Source organism: Pseudorca crassidens, chromosome 4, assembly GCF_039906515.1.
Source record: "Pseudorca crassidens isolate mPseCra1 chromosome 4, mPseCra1.hap1, whole genome shotgun sequence".
NCBI classification, from domain to species: domain Eukaryota; kingdom Metazoa; phylum Chordata; class Mammalia; order Artiodactyla; family Delphinidae; genus Pseudorca; species Pseudorca crassidens.
This window is the reverse complement of record NC_090299.1, coordinates 56,200,227-56,220,492: the sequence shown is the minus strand read 5'-3', so window position 1 is coordinate 56,220,492 and position 20,266 is coordinate 56,200,227. Positions and strand designations below refer to the sequence as shown.

General features: G+C 44.4%; 1 protein-coding gene across 2 annotated transcripts in view; it reads right to left on the bottom strand.

Annotated features, from left to right (window-relative positions):
- PCDH7 (protocadherin 7) overlaps positions 1 to 4,973 on the bottom strand; it is a 409,010-nt gene extending 404,037 nt beyond the window's left edge. For both annotated transcript variants that reach the window (XM_067735688.1, XM_067735689.1), the window contains exon 1: positions 1,800 to 4,973. In XM_067735688.1, the coding sequence (XP_067591789.1) occupies positions 1,800 to 4,973 (3,174 nt within the window). The remainder of the gene's footprint in view (positions 1 to 1,799) is intronic.
- Between the last annotated feature and the right edge of the window lie 15,293 nt (positions 4,974 to 20,266).

Genomic DNA, 20,266 nt, shown 5'->3' with positions numbered 1-20,266 from the left:
AATCTGCCACTTGATATGTCTACTCAAAATTTTAAGATTACATAATTTAGAATGCCACAGGACAAAAAGTCCTATTAAGATGACAGTAGAGAAGTAAGTTTTCTGCAGAAAAATCTCTTCACATGCTTTTGCATAACACATTACCATTTTCTAAATAAATTTCTACAGATCTTTATTTGTGGGTGTTATTATAACTAACGTTATAAAAGTGCTGTTATTTTTAACTGGAATCGTCCTTGTTTACAAAACAGATAAAAGCACCAAAAACAAAACAAAAATCTTCTAGTTCCAGGTAAAGCAATAACACAACAACAGATATACTCTCCACTTGCTATATTTCAGTTTAAAAGAAATAACTCAGGCTCACGTGCATGAAAAGACATCTTTTTGAAAGTCATTTAATTCAGTGTAGTTCAAACCTGTGTTTTCTTGGATTGATTTGATAACTGGATATAAAAGCATGTTGTCTTTCTCCTTATCCAAACTACAGTAAACTACTATATATCAAAGACATTTCTTTAGAAAGTTGATTTTTTTAAATTATGACAATAAAAATTAATATTTATCTCTTTTCTATAATATCTTTACTGAGCCCATCAATAACATCTTCAATGAGGCTATAAAATAACTTTTTTCTTCGCCTTAATTATTCTAAGATCTCACATTCCACATGCAAAACATATTTAATAGAAAAACTGTTATTGGATATTAATTGACAGACATAAATGTTTCTTGAGATGTTCTGGTGGTAAGAAATATGTGACGTTTTATTAGCAGAGTTGCTACAGCTTTAGACACAGAATTTTCCAAAAGGTTTTTATTTGTTGTGTGTCAAACCTTGATGGGCGTGAAAAGTAAACTTTCTGAGTTATACACACACACACACACACACACACACACATATTACATGAGCAAAACATTCAAAAATAAATTTTATATTTTTTGAAGTTCACCTCAGAATACACTTTTTTTTTTACTGTTGCCACATTTCACTGAATAATAACTGTGTCAAATATTCCATAAAGCCTTTATAGTCTCAGTATATCACAATGCACATCAAAATATTCTTGCACACACTGCATCAAACATGAACATTTTTGTTGCTTGGCTTAAATAATAAATGGTTCATGTAATTTACTTTTGCTTATGAACTTTTATTACCGTATACAAATAATATAAAGGCCGACTGCATATCCTTATAGAAGCCTAATTGTATAGATACTTAAATAATAAAAATGTAGCTTTGCATGGTATTTGCATATCATTAAATACTGTAAGTCAGCATTTTGTCAAAGTAGTCAGTTTTTCAATATCTCGGACTTAGTACTTCATTTGCATAAATCAGCATCTGCTGATATATATAACATAGTTAAAACTTTTATAGTGCCCAATTTGCATAGACAGCAGAAGTAACTTTAGAAATTTTGTCTTTGGATACAATTATCCACTTAGTAGCACAAAAGAAAATAATTTCAGGTTAAAACTAGCCATCCAAACAATACTTACATATTTATCTGGAAACAGAGAATGTAGAACGAATTAGGATTGTCAAGTACTAAGAGAAGTGTAAAACACTGTCTACAGTGTTTTCTTTAGTAACTTAGTAAACTCTGGTATAACATGCAAAATACAGTGGTGTACCTTTTGTACATGGCCTCTACTAAATAAATGGTGTATGAACTACACCAACACTAAATTCCTGCTATTAAAACGTTAACTAGTAGCTTTAAGAGAGAACACAAAACTTTGCAGAAGATGCTCTGTCTCAGATACTTAAATATATTTGGGATGCATCTTACCTGTTTGCTGTACTTGTTATTGGTTTGACAGCTGTACTCAGAGCAGTGATCTGATCCAATTGAAATGTTGTCTCCTGCTCCCACAAATGTGTTAGCTGGTGGTAGATCTTGTACGGCCTGGTGTTTTTTTCCTGCAGTTGGTGATTGGGGGTGAAGCTGGACAGTAGGCAATGGGGAACTAGATTTGTAATGCCTGGCCAGGTCAGGACTGCCAGGCCCACCGTTAACTGATCGGTATCGGCCCATGCTTGGGCTGTCTGACAGCTTCTCATTGACACTATCATACCTCTGTCCATTTGGTTTAGAAGCTTCTACAGTGACAATGCTGCTGTAGAGAGGCTGCTTAGATTTTTTGTTTCTCTTGTCCTTTTTAGGCTTTTTAGATTTGTCATGCTGTTGCGGTGTAAAAAAGTCTTCGTGATCTTTTTTGCCGGCTTCATAGCCATTTTTATTTTTGGACCGGCAATATCTTGCCATCACTACAATTAAGATGATTAGAATCACCGTCATAATTCCAGCAACAACCCCAATGACAATACTGAGTCTCTGTTTGCTTATTTCATAGCTTGGGTCACCGGCTATATCCTGGGTGAGTGGGGTGTGCAAACTTCTGGCTATCTGGGAGTCAATCACAGTTGCATTAGAAACACTTTCATTGACAAACACATGCACCAGAGTCGTGGTAGACTGGGAAGGCTGGCCACTATCATTCACTTGCACCACCAATCTGTGCAAGCCATAATGCTTTTGGGTGAGTTTTCCCACTAAGGAAACCACACCACTGGTGGAATCAATCTCAAACAGCTTGAAGGGATTCCCTCCCACAATGCTGTAGTTAAGGTCTGCATTGATGCCATCATCGCTGTCTGTTGCCAACACCGTAGCTACTACTGTCCTGACATTACTTGAAGGTGGCAGTAAAGTGTAGGAAACGTTTCTGGGAAGGGTAACTGTGGGGGCATTGTCATTCTCATCCATCACAAAGAGAGAGACTGTAGCTGTTGCGGATCTGGGAGGATCTCCCCCATCCACAGCCTTGACTCTGAATGTGTATGTGGTCTGATGTTCCCGGTCAAAAGACATTGTGGAGTAAATGGTCCCCGTGTCATTTTCAATGGAAAAAATGTTACTGTTCTCCTCTATGTACAGACTCATCTCCGCATTGCGCCCCTTGTCAGCATCCATCACTGTGACCATTCCCACGGGACTGTTGGGCTGCAAGTTTTCTTTCACATAAAAGGTAAAGACGTCCTGCATAAACTTAGGGTCATTGTCATTCTTGTCAGCCACCTGCACAATCACTGTGGTGCTGCCCTGTAGCACCGGGATGCCTTTGTCTTTGGCGTTAACTTTAAACTCATACCTGTCAGTCTGCTCGCGGTCCAGCACCGTATTGACGAGGACGTCCCCAGAATCTGGGTCGATGGCAAAGATCCCCATCACGGAAGAGTCCAGCGAGTAGGCGATTTCAGCGTTTTTCCCGCTGTCTGCGTCTGTCGCCAGCACCGTGGCTACCCTCTCGCCAGGGATGTTGTTCTCGGGAAAATATACCTCCACCACCGACTGACCGAAGACGGGCGGGTTGTCATTGGTGTCTCCCACCTTGACAATCAGGGAGTTGTTGCTGGAGAGGCTGGGACTGCCCGAGTCCACCGCCACTATGACCACGTTGAACTCCCGGGTGGTCTCATAGTCCAAAGGGGCCGAGGTGTGCAGGAAGTACTTTTTCTTGTTCTGGTCGCCCTCTGTGTCACTGGCCGGCTTGAGTTGGAAGGGCACATCGCCCACCACGGTGCAGGTGACCACTCCGTTCTCGCCTTGGTCTCGGTCAGACACCTGTACCAGGGCGATGGGAGTGTCGACCAGAACGTCCTCGGCCACGTTGGCCACCCCGTCCTTTAGTGGGATACGCCCGATCTTGCGGATTTCAATGGACGGCACATTGTCGTTCTCGTCCTTGATATTAAGGACCACCGTGGCCTTGTCGGTCTTGGGGGGCTGCCCGCGATCGCGGGCCATGACGGTGAAGCGCAGCTGGTTCACTTCCTCGCGGTCGATACGGTGCAGGACACTGAGCCAGCCGGACGTCTCGTCGAGGCGCAGCAGGCGCCGCACGGACTCGGTAGCCGCCCCGAACACGTACTCGATCTGCCCGTTGACCCCCACGTCCAGGTCGGCGGCACGCAGCTGCAGGATGGGGGTCCCCGGGGCGCTGTTCTCCGCCAGGTCAGCCTCGTACACGCTCTTCTCGAAGCGGGGACTGTTGTCGTTCACGTCTGTGATAAGTACCCGCAGGATGGCCTGGGAGGAGCGAGGCGGGTCGCCACCGTCGCGTACACGCAGGGTCAACTCGTAGGAGTCTCGCTGTTCGCGGTCCAGCGCCCCCTTCACGATCAGCTGCGGCTGCTTTTCGCCATCCGGGGTGTCAGCCACCTGCAGTTCGAACACGCTGCTGCGGCCGCCGGTGCTGGTCCCGCCGCCGCCCTCTGGTGCGTCCAGCCGCCTCTTGGAACCACCCGGGCCGCCGCCGCTCGCGCCGTTCCCGCCGCCCCCGGGGTAGGGGGCGCTGTCTGCAGGCCCGGCGCGCCGGCCCTCGCCGCCGCTGCTGCCGCCCCCGGGTTCCTGAAGCAGCTCGTAGCGTTCGATGCCGTTGCGGCCGAAATCACGGTCGGTGGCAGTGGGCAGCAGGTAGAGAGTGCCCACTGGCCGGTTCTCCTCCACCGTGAGCGTGAGCACGGGCGACGGGAAGGTGGGCGTGTTGTCGTTGATGTCGAGCACGATGACCCGACCCTCGAACAGGTCCACCCAGCTCTGCGAGGGCCCGATCACCGATACCTCGAAGTCCAGGAAGCACTCGTTTTCGTCGAAGATCATCTGACACTGGGGTAGCTTCTCGCGGTCGATGCGCCGCTCGCTGGTACTCAGCTCGCCGGTGAGGTTGTCGATCTTCAGGTACTCCGAGCCCGACTCGAGGCTGAAAGTCACCTCACCGGAGCCGGTCACGATGCCCAAGTCCGAAGCGACGTTGCCGATGCGGACATCTGCTGGGCCCTCCTCGGCCAGTCGGTACCGGAGGAGTTGCTTGGCGGCCGCCAGGCTTACCGAGAGCGGCAAGAGGAGACAGCAGCCCAGGCACCAGGCGCGCGCCCATCCCATGGTCCGCATCCTCAGCATCTTCTCCTGCTGCTGCTGCTACTGCTCCTTCTAATCACGGCCCCCTAGGCGCCCCCCTGCTCCGGGGCCGGTCGCCTGCCCTCCTCCCAGTCCTCTCCCCTCTCTGTGAAGGGAAGAAGCGAGAGGGAGAAAAGGGAGGGGGCAAGAGCAACGTCCAGAGTCGGCCAGGGGGGACCAGCGAAAGATCCTTCTTTTTTTCCCTCCTGCTTCCTCCTAAAGTTATTGTTTCATAATTCATGCAATGGGTGCTAATCGCCCGCTCGCCAGCCGCCGTTCAGTCGCAGTACTCACAGTTCACGGGACACTGAGCGCCGCGGACTCGGAGCCCGCCCCCCGCCCCCACAGAGTCATCACCGCAACGAGCAGAGGATCCCGGGCTCCCGTCCCCGCTCTGTCGGATGGGGCCGGAACCGGTCTGTCAGGCCGGCGGTGGAGCCGGGAAGCAGCGGGGAGCGAGCCTGCAGCCTCCCCGCCTGCCAACCCCGCTCGTCTTTGCTGCTACTCGAGTTGCGTCCAATTCACGTTCCAGCCACTCACTCCAGACCCAGCTTCTGCTCCGGCTGCCCCGGCAAACGTGAGTCGCTTCCTGCACGAGGTGCTAGGGCTAGCAACAAGCCAGTCTCAACTCCGACTCCGCTCAGGCAGCGGCGGAGCCAGTCAACAGATCGAGAATGAAAAATCCCGTTAGGTCGCTTCGGGCACTGTGCAGTGGAGACGACACGAGTCACACAGCGGTCCGCTTCAGGGTTCCCCCCGCGCGCGGAAGAGCAGCCAGAGCCATCTTCAGGGACGCCCAGATAGTCAGTCCCTTCTCACCCCAGAGAGCTCGGGTTTCTCTTTTTCTTAACAACTCTGCGCAAGGTCATTAGTCACGAAGCCGCCGCCTGAAACCGCAGCAGCCTTTCGCCCGCGGGGGTGAAGGCTGAGCAGTGCGCACCGCGCGGTGCCCAAGTTTGGGTTCGCAGCCGCAGAGTCTGTGCCTTTCCTCACCTGCATTCGGCCCGCATGTCAGAGCACTGGGATCTGCAGCGCTGTGCGCGATTCAGGGAGGAGATTGCAGCCTCCCTCTCTCCCCGCTCTCTCTCGATCCCTCCCCTCCCTCCCTCTCTCCTCCTCCTCTCTCCCCCCTCCTCTCCCTTCCCCTTTCCCCTTCTCCCACTCCTCTCTCCTGCACGCTCTCTTCTCCTTTCTCCCAGTCCCAATGCAGGCAACTCGAGCTGAACTTGATCCCTATGCAGTTCAAAGGTGAGCAAACCAGGCTCGGTGCGCAGGCGAGGTTGGCCTGGCGAAAGACCCCAGCCGGGCTCTCCCAACGGCAGTTAACAAAGATGCCCAATTCTGTCCGGATTTCCGAAGAAAAGCAAAAGGCATGGGGGGGTGGGGGAGGGGAGTCAGAGGCAGCTGCCAAGTAGCTTTAAAAAAAAAAAAAAAGAAAGAAAAAATCCAGTTTGCCAAGGGGACAAAAAGTGCCAGTCGGTTGTTGCCTCGGAAGTGCCCTGGCACGGCGGGTGAATTCCGCAGTTGTCTCGTCCCCTTTGGTCTGGAGAGTGGTGCGGGCGCTCCCGCCGCCCCTTTGGCTGCCACGGCTCAAAGGCACTCAGTGGCAAGCGGGAAGCTCCCGCTCGCTACCCGCGAGCCGGAAACCCGCAAGTTTGCCCAAAGTGGTGGTTGCTGCTGGGAGCTCACTGCCTCGCTCGCGGCTCAAGCATGTCCCTGACGCTGCTGCTGCTGCTGCGGCGGCGGCGGCAGTAGCAGCGGAGCCGCGGAAACTACACACTAGCAGTGAAGGAGGGAGGAGTACCGGGGGGAGGAGAAAGGAGGGAGCCGTAGCCAGCCGCCCCGCTCCGGAAAGCCCAGCTTCAGCTCCGGGGGCCACTCCAAGTGTGCACAACCCCATCAAGTCCCCCATAAGCCAAAACTTGCCCCTCTCCCTCCCCGGCGAGTGCAGCCGCTGCGTTCTGGGAGGAACTTGCTTTCCCTCCCTGGGGCTGGTAAATTTCCTTCTCGCTCTGACTAATGCCGAGTGTGTGTGTAAGAGCGCCGGGAGTGTGTCAGCAAACGTTTCTCCTTCTCCCCCTTCTCAGATGATGTTCCCCACCTCCCGAAGTGTCTCTGGTTCGCCAATTAGCATCTTGGTTAAGGCTTGGTCGGCTGTGGCTTCGGGGACCCCGCGTGCACCCAGGGAGCCACGCTGGTGTTCTGAGAAACCATGATGGGCTGCAGTGGTTAAGAGAGAACAGCGAACTCCAGAGAGTGGTAGAGGGATCCTTTTTTGGGAGCGCAGAGTTAGGAGGGCTCGGGTTGGCGGGGGGCGCGGCTGTCTTTGTTTAAATGCTTGGTATCCCTGTCGTCGCGCTTGCTTACGGGGGTAGACCGTGTGTGTGCGCGCGCTTGGGTAATAAACACATGTTGGAAGCCTCGATATTATGTTCTGAGCAGAAAACTGCAGCCTTTAGTAACTGGCAAAGTGTAGCGTCACCTATCTGGATAAAAGGGAAATAAACTTTAATGGCAACTTTGTGTACCTAAGTGTCCCTAGTTCCTTTTCTCTCCTTCTTTTGACTTTGTGCCACTTGATCGTACATGGTATTCCCCCACGCGAGGCTTCCCCAGTTTTCAGTCACGGCCACCGCAGTCCGCCTCATCGGATCTCAATTTTGGTCGTGTTTTCTGAAGTGCAGCCAGTTACTCTTCATTTATTTCAGCGGCTGTTAAACAAGGGGGCCCAGCCAGGATTGGGGGGGGCGGTTTTAGGTGGGCAGGAGATATCTGGAGAGAATTCTTTCCACCTCAAAAAAGAAAAGGGGCTACTGCTAGGTTTTGGTTGGTCCTCAGCTCGTCTGCACAATTTATAGGCATTGAAGGGCCTCCTCTTAAAGGAAAATTTAAAGCGAAAAGAAGCAAAGAGAAAGAAAGACGTCCAGAGTGGGTACTCTGCTTTTACGAGACCTATGTGAGGCGGCAGCATGATTTAAAGAAGACAAACACCAATAAAGTCTACGAGCAGTTGTAGCGCGCGGTTGTTTAGGCGGGTGCAGCCAGGAGGAATGGGGGAGGGGCGGCAGAGATTTCCAAGCATTCCCTATGGGGGACCGTAAAGGTGCGGAGGAAGGAAGCGTGTGTGGTATGTGCCAGGGAGCGGGCGGGTATTTTCCAGTCTGCTAAAACAGCAGCACTCTGGGGGTAGCGGCTCCCCCTCCGAGGCCAGGCCGGGAAGGCGGCCTTCCCGCTCCTCTTCCCCATCCCCTATCCCCCACTTCCTACCCTCTCGCCGCCACCAGAGCCTCTCCGCTCTGTATCTGCAACATCAGCGAGAACAGCCCGGCGCGCAGACTCAGTGCGTACCGCCGCAGTCTGAAGTCGGGGGGCGGGGGGCGGGCGCCGCAGCGCCCCAGAAGCCGGCTAAGTGTCAGTAACGCCAAATTCCCCTTATATCTGGCAAACTCTGGTTTATCAAAACGCCTGCCTCCCTGCGACACCCGGTTCCATTTTTCCAGCGTCCAAGGCGGAAGACTGAAGCCAGTCCACTCCGCGGCCTTGCGCCCGCGCGTTCCACTACGCGGCAATATGGTGTAGTGCACTCACTCCCCTCGCCGCCTTTACTAAGATTTTGCAAACTTCAGGCAGCCGCATGGGCAGAGACGTTGTGTACTCCCTCTTGCCTCGCCAGTCCATAAACTTGAACAAGCCCCTGCGAATCTTCAAACATTCGCCCGCCGCTGCGGCGCGCGCAGTCTCCAGGCGCGCACCAGCGAAGGGCTAAAGAGTGAGCGACTTTTCCCCAGCGCGCTGAAATTTCCTTCCCAGTTGAACGGAGGTGGGGGGCGGGGGGAGAGCTCGTCCTTCACAGCGGAGTGGTTTCCTCATTGCAAGCGGGAGGTAGTCTCCAGCCCGCCCTTCCTACTCTCATCCCTACCAACTCCGCCGCCAAGCCAAACCAGCGTGGGAAATGGGTGCGACGTGTGCTGCATGGAGAATTGCGCGGCCAGACTGCTGAGGCCTTGAAGCCTTCTGGACTTCCTCCCTACCCCCACGGTCCCCGGCTCCGACCTTTACGCCGGAGCAGCCAGGAGTGTTGGCAGATTTGCCTAGCCGTTTGGTTCTTGGGAAAGGGAACGGAATGGGCGGGGTGGGGTTGTGGGCGAGGTGAGGGGAGCCCTCGGGGTGCCTTGCCGCGGCCGAATCTCCCAGTCCTCTTCCGCCCCCTGTCTAGGGACTAACACTCCAACTCCAGCCTCCAGCCGGCGCGGAGGATGAATGGAGGCGAGATGCCGTCTTCCCCACGCCCCATTTCCGCAGTCTTAGAGCCAGTGTCTCAAGTGCTCAGCAATTTCATTAAACGCAACCGGTACAAGACCTCACCAAGGGAATATGATATCCGGCTTCGCTCCCACCCACAAACCCCGCCCGGCTTTTCAGACCCGAGGCTGCGTTTATCTTCTCAACCTGAAAGGGTTCAGAAGGAAATGGGATCGAAAGTGTAACAGACTGCAATAAATTAAAGAGACCGCTGCTGCTACTGCTACTTTTGCGGCCAGAATTGAAGAGACGAAACGAGATCAGTGTCCTAAAACCTTAGTTCCTCAGATAGGACGTCATCGCTTGTATGAACCAAAATGTTTGAGAGACTTTGAAATGTTGGGGATGTTTGTTTTTGTTTCTTTTTTCCTTTTTTTTTGTTTTAGGACAATAAAAAGAAATGTCCCTTTGAAACCTAGGTTAAAAAAGAAAATTTATTATAGAAATACCATCCCATTCTAATAGATATTTTATAAAAGCTCGGCCAACGATTTTTTTCCATGCCAAATATTTTAGCCTAACTTACAATATCCGGTAGTTTTTGGTTTTACTTTTTAAATATACCAACTAAGCTTGCTTACTTGAAACTACTTTGCAGTTAAAACATTTCAGTGACTGAGCTGAAAAATAGCATTCAGGATCCGTGATGTAGTTTAAGCCTCAAGAAGAGACAGGAAGCGGAATAACAACGACAACAAAAGTTTATGGGTTAGAATGAATTACAAAGAAGTAGGTGTCGGAGATATAATCTCTGGGGGGGCTTTCATTTATTATAGACGCTGTATTTACGATAATACAAGAAAAAGGTTAAATACAGTAAACATGATAGCCAGTTCTGGAAAGAAATGTAAAGCAGTTTGACGGGAAGGGAGAAAGTGACTCAAGAACGCCACCAAGGGACAAACTGAGGAAATGACACCCCTACATCCTCAAATTCATTGACCTTTCATCTTTTTCAAAAGGGTCATCTGTATCCAATTACATAGGTGTAAAGTTTTTGAACTCTTTACGATCAATCATTTCTCCAACTACTTCTGTTAAATTTGATATTTTAGTCTTCTTTCTCTAAATAATTATCAAAAATGACGTCCCTTAAACCTATAACATTTCAAACAGTAAATATAACCATTGTCTTACAGCAAGTATGATTCTGATTCTTGGGACTGAGAAACTATAGGCATATTTTGCAGTCTTAAATACACACTTGTAGTATTAAAATGTGTAGTAGACTGAAATGGCTAAATTATTCATTGCAGTAACAGACTTTTTGATGGACATTAAAACTCAGCAGTTTAAATACGGAAACCACAGATTTCCTTTTAAGCAGGTAGTAACTGCTTGCATCAGTGGTTATTTCATTGGTCTCCAGCCAAGAAATAAAACAAGTTGTACTGTTTAAACCATGAAATCATGTAATGCAAAGCCATATATTGCAATATATCAATACAAGAACACAAGCTAAGAACTAAACTGATTCATACTGCCTATTTGGATGACTATTAAACATCTCCATAAGGCTACTATAAAAACTCTGGTTGAAGAGAAAGAAATTCATGAAAATAATTTTGAGTTTATCTAAATATTAATTTATAGGCTGTGTGGTTTACTGATTTAAATGCAACGTTTTTGGTTTTAAAGTGACACCTGGTAGAAATAATCTTCACTTTAAGTTTAGCACAGATTGAGAGATTTTTATTTTTGATTTCTAGAGTTTTAAATGCCAAAATATATGCAATAAAGCGTAGATTTACAATTTATGTGATATATATATATATATATATATATATATAGCCAGTTACTATAACTGATGAACACATTGCCTTTTATTTACAAGATAATTTGTGGATTTTTTCCAACTTTACACTAATTTTTATACATTTGCAAAAATCTAAACTTAGGAGGAAAAGAGTATTTAGCAAAATCTGGGTGAATTTTTGGGAAAAAGACCCTTGATAGTTTAAAACAGTATATCCTATTATTCGTGGCCATCTGAAGCAGTTCCCTGTCACTATCTATGGTAAAAATTGAACATTACAATGCCCTTTGCAGGGACTTGAGACATTTGGCATTTCTTTACTACCATGGCAGGATATGTCAAATGCTGCTGTGAATAATGACCTCTAAGCTAGATAATATACTAAGGGTTTCAGGGAAAAAAAAATCTCATTATAATGGCTTGTATGAATATAATACTCAAATAAATGACCTTGCTTGTACTAAGAATTCTTGAAAGTTATGAATTAGCTTTATAAGTTTTAGCCCCTATGTTGACCTGTGCTAACTAGATCATTTCTTGTGTTAATTACCAGTACCAGGTGGTACAAAACTTCACTCAATCAAGTTTAACCCACTGTATTCAGAAAATACAAAATGTAGTATGTTTCTAGGGTGGGTAATATAGTAAATCTGACTGACCACTTTAGCAGCAATTAATTTTCCAATGATAGATGCTGATCTTTATATGGTAACCCCTGGGACCTTTCCCCAAATATTTCTGACTTCTGGACCTAGGGTAGGATTACTCTTTTGGCCCCCTTGTGGCTAGATGAGGCCATTGACTAAGTCTGGGCAACCCTGAGCAGAAGTGGAAGTTCACTTCCGAAAGGAACATGGATGGCTAAAATGAAATCATTGTTCAACTCTGTCAGTCACACAGATTATTAAGCTGACCTAGGACCAATACCTGGAAACCATCAATACATTTCAGACCCACGTTGATTTTGGAAAGCAGTAGTATGTTCTAAATGCCTGTTTCAGCACTTATTTGATGAATTATACAAGTAAAGCTGGATTAAAAGGCCTACCAAATAGACAATATGGGTTTCAACTATAATCCCTATAAATCAGCAGTTGTTCTATTTAGTCACAGGTGGAGATGCAAGTTCCAATGCAAGGCAAGTTTTTGCTATTTACATAAAGCTATATAAATTCGTACCTGGTGATTTTCAACATTAGCAAACATATTTTACTCTTTTCCCCTCATAACTGGTGTAGCATTTTAACAGTTTGAACAGGACTTTGATAAAGTATTGTTGATGCACAGTGAGTTGGAAAGATAATATTGATTCTTTGTACTTACGGTTATTGTTTTTATTTCTTGTTTTGGCTGTGTAGCTGATTTTCAGTTTTGTCTCCAAACGACTAGAGGAAAAAAAAAAAAACCAAACACTATATGGATATAATTAGAAGCTTTTGATTTGGCTGACTTATGAATAACATATTAAGTGTTTTGGTGCATTATTAAACAAATAGCTGTGATTAGTAACAGTATATATCATCAACAGTATATATCTGAATTCAGCACTGAGAGGTTTACTAGATCTTTCTGTTTTTGAGTGTTTCCTTGTTTCTCTCTCCAGATGTTAGCCTGATCATATCTGACTATTTGGAGGAAAGAAATAGTACCTATCCTTGTCTTTTCAATGACATCTGATATAAAGCTTCCTTTGTCATCTAACAAGTGGGAAGCTTTGCTTCTATCTTCCTTGTGAAACAGATTTATTTAAAACATAGGAGAGAGGGTGAAAAAAACATACGGGAAACTTAAAAAGGTATCACTGAAACTAAGGTAACGTCCCAGTTTCTGTTTTATTTTGCCCTATAAAATCGCATTTTGCAAAGGTCTATAAACCAATATTGCCTTCAACTACCAAAAGTTACTCTTTAGGCATCCCTGTCAGTGTTCCTCAGTTTCTGAATTACTCCCTTGGGCAGACTTAATGTGATGCTAAGGAATCTCAAGCTTTCAGGGTCTCTCACTTGCACCAACATTTTCCAAGACCTTGGGGTGAGGGGGGCGGTGCAATAATATGTTTACACAGTCACATGTTTTTGAAATTTTCAAGAGTAAGAATTTTAAGCACAATAGGTTAATAACACTGCTTCCTTCCTGTTCAATTTCCTCTGTCAAACTTCTTGTTTAAATGGTGTTAGAGAGCCCCAGGCATTTTGGAGATCTAGTTAAGGGAAAGCTGAGATGGGGATACACTTAATGTGGGTGTGTTAAGAATGTATTTTTATGGATTTACAGTCTCTTTCATTCATAGTCATTTCTAACAACCGTGGTACAGATTTGCTTCCAAGAATTTGACATCCACTGCACCAGCTTGCCTTGTGTGGTGGCACAAAGGTTCAGTGCCAGAGATTCTAAAGTAATGAAATATCCCCCAGTGGGGGTTCCTGGAAATATATGGGTGGTGAAGTGGAATCAAGGCTTAAGTGTGTGGAGACAGAAAAAAAGTCTGTAGAAAGTTCTTCTAATTATTAGGCATAAAATTCCAAGTGGAGAATGTGCTTCTCATTGACATCTAATTAAAACAAAAATTCTCTCTTGTAGGAATTACTCAATAAGGCAGAAGATGTACACTATTCTTTTGATTGTCTGTGTGTGTGTGCAATTTCTAAGCAGAAATTGTACAACTACAGAATTTATCAGAGTCCCTGTGTTTGAGGGAACAAATATGCAGCAATACTGCAGAGTCAGTGTGTGTGTAGTTGGGTGACTTTTGCATCCCAGTTTATTGGAGTTAGCACATCTGAAACATCTTTTTCTGACAAAGTCTGGCACTTGAACATGAAATGGCACACCCTGTATCCACCAATGCAATAAAGATACCCTAAAGAAACAAATGTTTCAGTGACAAACTCTTACTGTAAACTAGTCATCAATATGTCAAAGGATGTTTTATTTATTCAATTATCAAGTTTAATACAGTGCAGTAACACTTAAAAATCTATTTCAATTGCTCTTCTGTATGCCTAATTTCAGATTGAATGTATATATCATTTTTTCAGAAGTCTTGATCATACCAAAGTTCAAAAAAGTAGTATTATAGGCATATGTCATCAGTCCATTTATTAGTTAGTAAGTTATGGGTTTGGGGGAGACATTGTGATACTTTTTTTTATTTGTCAGATCTATAAAATGTGGAATTTCTTATAATTTATGATTTTTAAATAGGTATTTATTTTGTAACTATTTTGGTATCTTACTCTATATACTTTTTCTTAAGGAAGGCCACCCAAATTATGTAAAGTTTACAAAACCTGATTCTGTCCTTGCATTTAATAATTAAGAGCATAGATAGAGAGTGGTTTAAATGAGTAAAACATGGACATCAGAGAATCCCCCAAATCATAAATTCAATTCTGCAAAATAAACAAATGCTACGACTTTAAATAATCTAATTTATAGATAAATACTGCTTAATGGTATTTTCCTAAGGACAGAAATCATATTGCTATAACAAATTATTTTTGGACCAGATTGTTGGTGCTGGAAGTTGGTCAACTGGTAGCATGGTGAGAAAGAGTTGGGCGAAGTATTTGGAAATAAAGAAACTGGTTTTGAATTCCAAGACCTCTACTTTGGACCTCTGTGATTTTTGATGACTCTCCCTGAACCCTGATATTTCATCATTTAATTCAACTAATCCAACATGTATTTAAATTCTTTTTTATATCAGCCCCTGTGCCAGATTTTGAACATAAGTAAAGTCCTATACTTGCCTTTAAATAGCTCATATTTTAATTCTGTCTATATAATGGGAACAGCAAATCACCTTTTCGGTTGCTGTGGGTAGTAAATATGATAATTTCATAAGAGAACCTAATACTGCCCAGAACAAATTAAATTCTTAACAAAAGTTATTTTTCCTAATGCTCTTCTGAGAACTTAGGGTTGAGTATCCTAGATTTTTCAGAATCTTCATTTCTGTTTTGTATGCATTTTCATAGTTTAGAATTGGAGCCATTTAAACTTGTATTGCTCTTCATTTGTTCAGCGGTCAGCAAGCTATAGTCTGTAGGCCAAATCTGGCCCTTGGCTTGCTTTTGTATGGCCCCCTGTGTTATGAATTTTTTTTTTTAATACCTTCAAAGGGCTGTTAAAAACAAAAGAAAAAGAATATAGGACAGGGACACAGCATGTGGCCGGGAAGGCCTAAATTATTTACTATCTGACCATTAACAGAAAAAGTTTTCTGATGGTTTTTTGGAATATCAATTTCATGAGTATAATGACAGTACTGAAAAAGACAGTATTTCATGTTCCATGTGAGAAAGGAGCTACTGCAATATGTAAGTGCACAGATGGAACGTATGTTGCTAAGCGCCATGTGTAAAGCTCCATATCCATAAAGCTCTAACTCAAGTATACCCAATGTCACATTACATAATCCATGTGCATAACGATACACTTTCATCATAACACAAAGAATTCACAGTGTACCTTGTAATTATGGTCATTCCTCTTACTGAGAAGTTGATTCTCTGTTCCCTCTCCTTGAATGTGGGCAGATTATGTGACTGGTTTTACCAACAGTACACAGTGGAAGTAACACTGTGCCAGCTCCTGTCCCTTGGAGCACTCTCATGGAAGCTGTAAACTACCACTTAAGAAGTCTAATTACCCTGTGACCACCATGCTGGAGAGGCCTCATGGCATGTGGGCACTATAGGTGACAGTCTCAGCTGGACCTTGACTTTCAGTCACCCCTCCAAGGCACCAGACATACCAGTCAAGCCATCTGGAACCCTTTAGATCAGTCCGTCTGACAACTGAATACCACTGAGTGGTTGACACCATAGTCGGCACCATATGGAGCCAATGAATCACCCACCTGAGCCTTGCACAAATTTTGACCCACAAAAGTTGGATGAAATATTAATAAAAGTTTATTATTTTAAGCCACTATTGTTTCAGGGTGTTTGTTACCTAGCAATAGATGGCTGGAACATGTGAATTCTGTTTGCAAATTTAACAGACGCTGAATGTCAGCACCAGATTTAATAATGATAATTGTTATCATATTGTGGCTCATCTGTGTGCCAGACACCATTCTCAACACATTTCATAAGGTTATCATTTAACCTATGAAGATTATTGTTTAATATAATATACCTATAAAGTTATTACATTACAGAGATTATTTTTTATGTAGAACTGAAGAGGATACTGAGACTTAAGGAGGTTAAATTTCCTAATAACCCTGTGAAGTTATTAGATTATGGGGATGATTTTATCCATAGTAAGATGAGGACACTGAAACTTAAAGAGGTTAAGGAGGTTAAGTAATGAAAAGATATCACAGGTATTAAGTGACTGAGGCTGGGGGGATCCAATTTAGTTCATTCATATTTGAAAACTCTTGCTCTGATATATTATAAATAATACTTTATATTATGATGGAGAAATGATCTAATTAATTTATAAAGTTTTACCCATAAGCAGACTCACCAAACACCTTTCTTGTTTATATACTTCATTTAATTAATCTTATGTGGTTCTCTCTTGTAAAAATCTGTCTTCAGTGTAACTGATTTTTTTTTTTTTTTTTTTTTTTTTTGCGGTACGCGGGCCTCTCACTGTTGTGGCCTCTCCCGCTGCGAAGCACAGGCTCCGCCGGCCATGGCTCACGGGCCCAGCCGCTCCGCGGCATGTGGGATCTTCCCGGACCGGGGCACGAACCCATGTTCCCTGCATCGGCAGGCGGACTCTCAACCACTGCATCACCAGGGAAGCCCAGTGTAACTGATTTTAACTGACAGTCTGCTCATAGCTCTCTGGACTGAAACATAGAATAGGGCTGTATTTAAATGTACCTATCTCCCTTATGACAGATCAAAGCAAGTATGCCATTTGTTCCTAACTTTCAAGGGCCCTTCATTTAATTCAGAATGTTTTGATGGAAATATTCAGTCCAAGGAGCTTTATTTCCAAAGATGACACACAGTCAATATTTACGGGAAAATCCCACGCATTGATATTTCATTTCTGCTTCACTGTAATGTTTTCGTTACCTTTATGATCCATGCCACAAAATATTGTTATAGTGTGTTAAGCCACAGTATGGTAGCAATTATCATTATCTTGGTATTTTCACAAAGAGGCCCTCTTTAAGACGATTATTGATCATCTAATTTTTGTCTGTAGAGCACCATTTTGTAACAATGATCAGAGCAATTGGTAATATTAACTGAGCACTTATGGTATACCAAGGACAATTCTAGGCTCTTTACACATATTAAATTAATAAATAGTCCAATGGATTAATATTCATAACCCCCTCAAATTGTATGTAATTTATGCTTTTTGTACTTATTTTGATCCTCCATCTTCTATTATGGCCTTGACCTTCATTACATGCCTGAAGGATCGACAAGTAATATGACAAGAACTTTACTACAAACTAGGAGTGTCTTCATAAGTGGACTAAATTACTGTGCTAGTCATTTTTTGTTATTCACCAAAGGGCATTCCTGACTACATTCAAGCATAGGAAGGACTATACTTCTATATATGTAGAAGTCAGGGTGGCCATGGGAATTGCATTGGTCAATGACATATAAACAGAAATGATATGGGTCTTCTCCTGGTGGAGGCATTTAAGAGCCAGCACACAGTGCTCCATCTTTTCTTCCTTAACATTATATTAGTGTTCTCTAGAGAAACAGAGCATATATAATATGGGAGGGAGAGAGAGGGAGAGGGAGAGGGAGAGGGGACACCAGAAGAGCCCATGGCATAAATTCTAGTCTAAAAATAGCACACTCAACCCAAGAAGAGCTGATGTTTCAGTCTGAGTCCCAAGCCTAGAAAAAAAAACAATGTCACAGCTCAAGCAGTCAGGAGAAGTTTCCTCATACTCAGTCTTTTTGTTCTATTTGCACCATCAACTGATTGAATGAGGACCACCCACATTAAGGAGGAAAATCTGCTTTACTCAGACTACTGACTAAACTGTTAAACCCAACCAAAAACATCCTCACAGACAAAACCCAGAATAATGCTTGTGGGAACAAGCAACAAACGTTTGTTTCTGGATCACTAGGGGTAATAATGGTGCTACTTGAATTTCTATCCCTTGATTCCTACTTGATTCCTGAGAATCCTGGTTATCAGGGAAACAGCACCGTGTATTCAACATTTACTCAGAGCATATACTGCCTTCTAACGAACGTTTCCCCAGCCCTTCAAGATACTGCCACCTAACTGGCACTGTAAATGAGTTTTCAAAAGGCCATTTCACAGTTTTATCAAGCCAGCTACTTCAGGATGGTGGGAAATATACAGCAAAACACTTTGCACACTTAAGCAATGCCAAGGGAGGACTGAAACTATGTGGGGGAATAACAAAGATCATCACACTGCTAACCACCAGGATTAGAAGTCCAAACACTTCTGCCCACTGCATTTTGAAATCAAAGTTGCTAAGGAAAACACAATACCGTCAAGCCCTGGATGGGACAGGGGTTTTACTCACATAGTGAAGAGACAGAGAAAGATCAGCTTCAGTAGTGTACATTGGTCCCTTATGATTAGCAAGTTCCATCTCATCCACTCACCCCCATTCTACTAGCAGCTGAAGAAGGGCCACTTGCCTAGATGTATATCTCTCATGCTACAGTAGAAGGACTTTGACTCCTCTTCCATGAAGTCTGAAATGCTAAAAGGCAGGGTTCTGCCTGAGGGCCATTGATGTACATGCCTAAACAGAAAAAAGCAACGCTTATTGAGACAGAAACAGAGAAAGATATTCCCACACAAGTTGATAAGCCTGCAACAGGCTGTGTGGGCTCTTTATCTCTTGGTGAGGAAGTGGTCCAGGCCCAAGGCCCATTCTTATATGGCCAAGTGGGGGTGGAAACACCTCACACATGAGACTGCCTTTCCAAAAGGGAGCATGATAGAACAGTGAATTCCATGAGCATGAACCCATTGCTACACTTTTGCTGCGAATTGAGTACCTCGATCAGAAGCAATGCTGAGCACAATAACAGGATGGTGGATAAGGCATTGTGTAAATTGATGGATGGTAGTTTTGGCAGAAGTACTACAACATTCAGGGAAGGCAAATTTCCATCCAGAGTGAGTTTCTATTAAGATAAGAACAAGAGACTGCCCCTTCTATGATGGAAGTAGTCCGATGTAATCAACCTGTCACGAGGTAGCTTGTTGTTGATCACCTTCAGGAATGGTGTTGGACCTGGCTGATGGCAGATTGGGCATTCAGCCGTGACTAGAGCTAGGTTGGCCTTGGTGAGTAGGAGTCCATGTTGCTGAGCCCATGCATAAATTTCATCCCCCCCACCACGGCTACTTTGTTTTTGAGCCCATTGAGCAATAACAGGGGTGATTGGGGAAAGATGCTGACTGGTATCTCAGAATGGGTCACCTTATCAACCTGATTATTAAAATCGTCCTCTGCTGAGGACACCCTTTGGTGAACATTCACATAGGACACACAGACCTTCATATTTTTTTGCCTTTTCAGAGAGGCCTATCCACATACCTCTTTCCCCAATTTTTTTATCACCAATTTTCAAGTCATACTCCTTCCAGGTCTGTGAGCATCCAGCCAATCCAATGGCTATAGCCCATGATTCATTATAACCATACTTCTGGCCATTTCTCCTTCTATGCCAAGTGAACAACATCTGTACTGCTTGAAATTCTGATCACTAGTAAGGTTTCCCTTCACTACTGTCATTCAGGGATGTCCCATAAGAGGCGAGAGAGCTGCAACCATCCACTTTCAGGTGATGCCTGCATATTGTGCAGAATCATTTGTAAACAAGATCCCTGTGTTCTCTTCCTCTGTCAACTGATTGTAGGAAACTCTCTATGAGGTCAGAGATGCAGACAGAGAGAGAAGGTAGTGTAGCAGGAGTGGGGACCATGAACATTTGGTCCACTTCTTCATGTAACTTTCTTGTGCCTTCTGGGCCTGTTTGGGTTCAATCATATATGTGTGTGTATGTATGTGTATATATATATATATATATATATATATATAGATATAGATATAGATATAGATATAGATCTATATATATATCACTTCCATTTAATAATGGATATTGCTGTGCATATCCAACTTTATGAGACCCAGCTCATGATGGGCAGCTCACATCATATCATTTCTTCCCAGTTAATGTCTCCATTTTAACAGTAGACACTGTGAAAACCTGGAAGTTCAACTTGAATTGCAATTCAG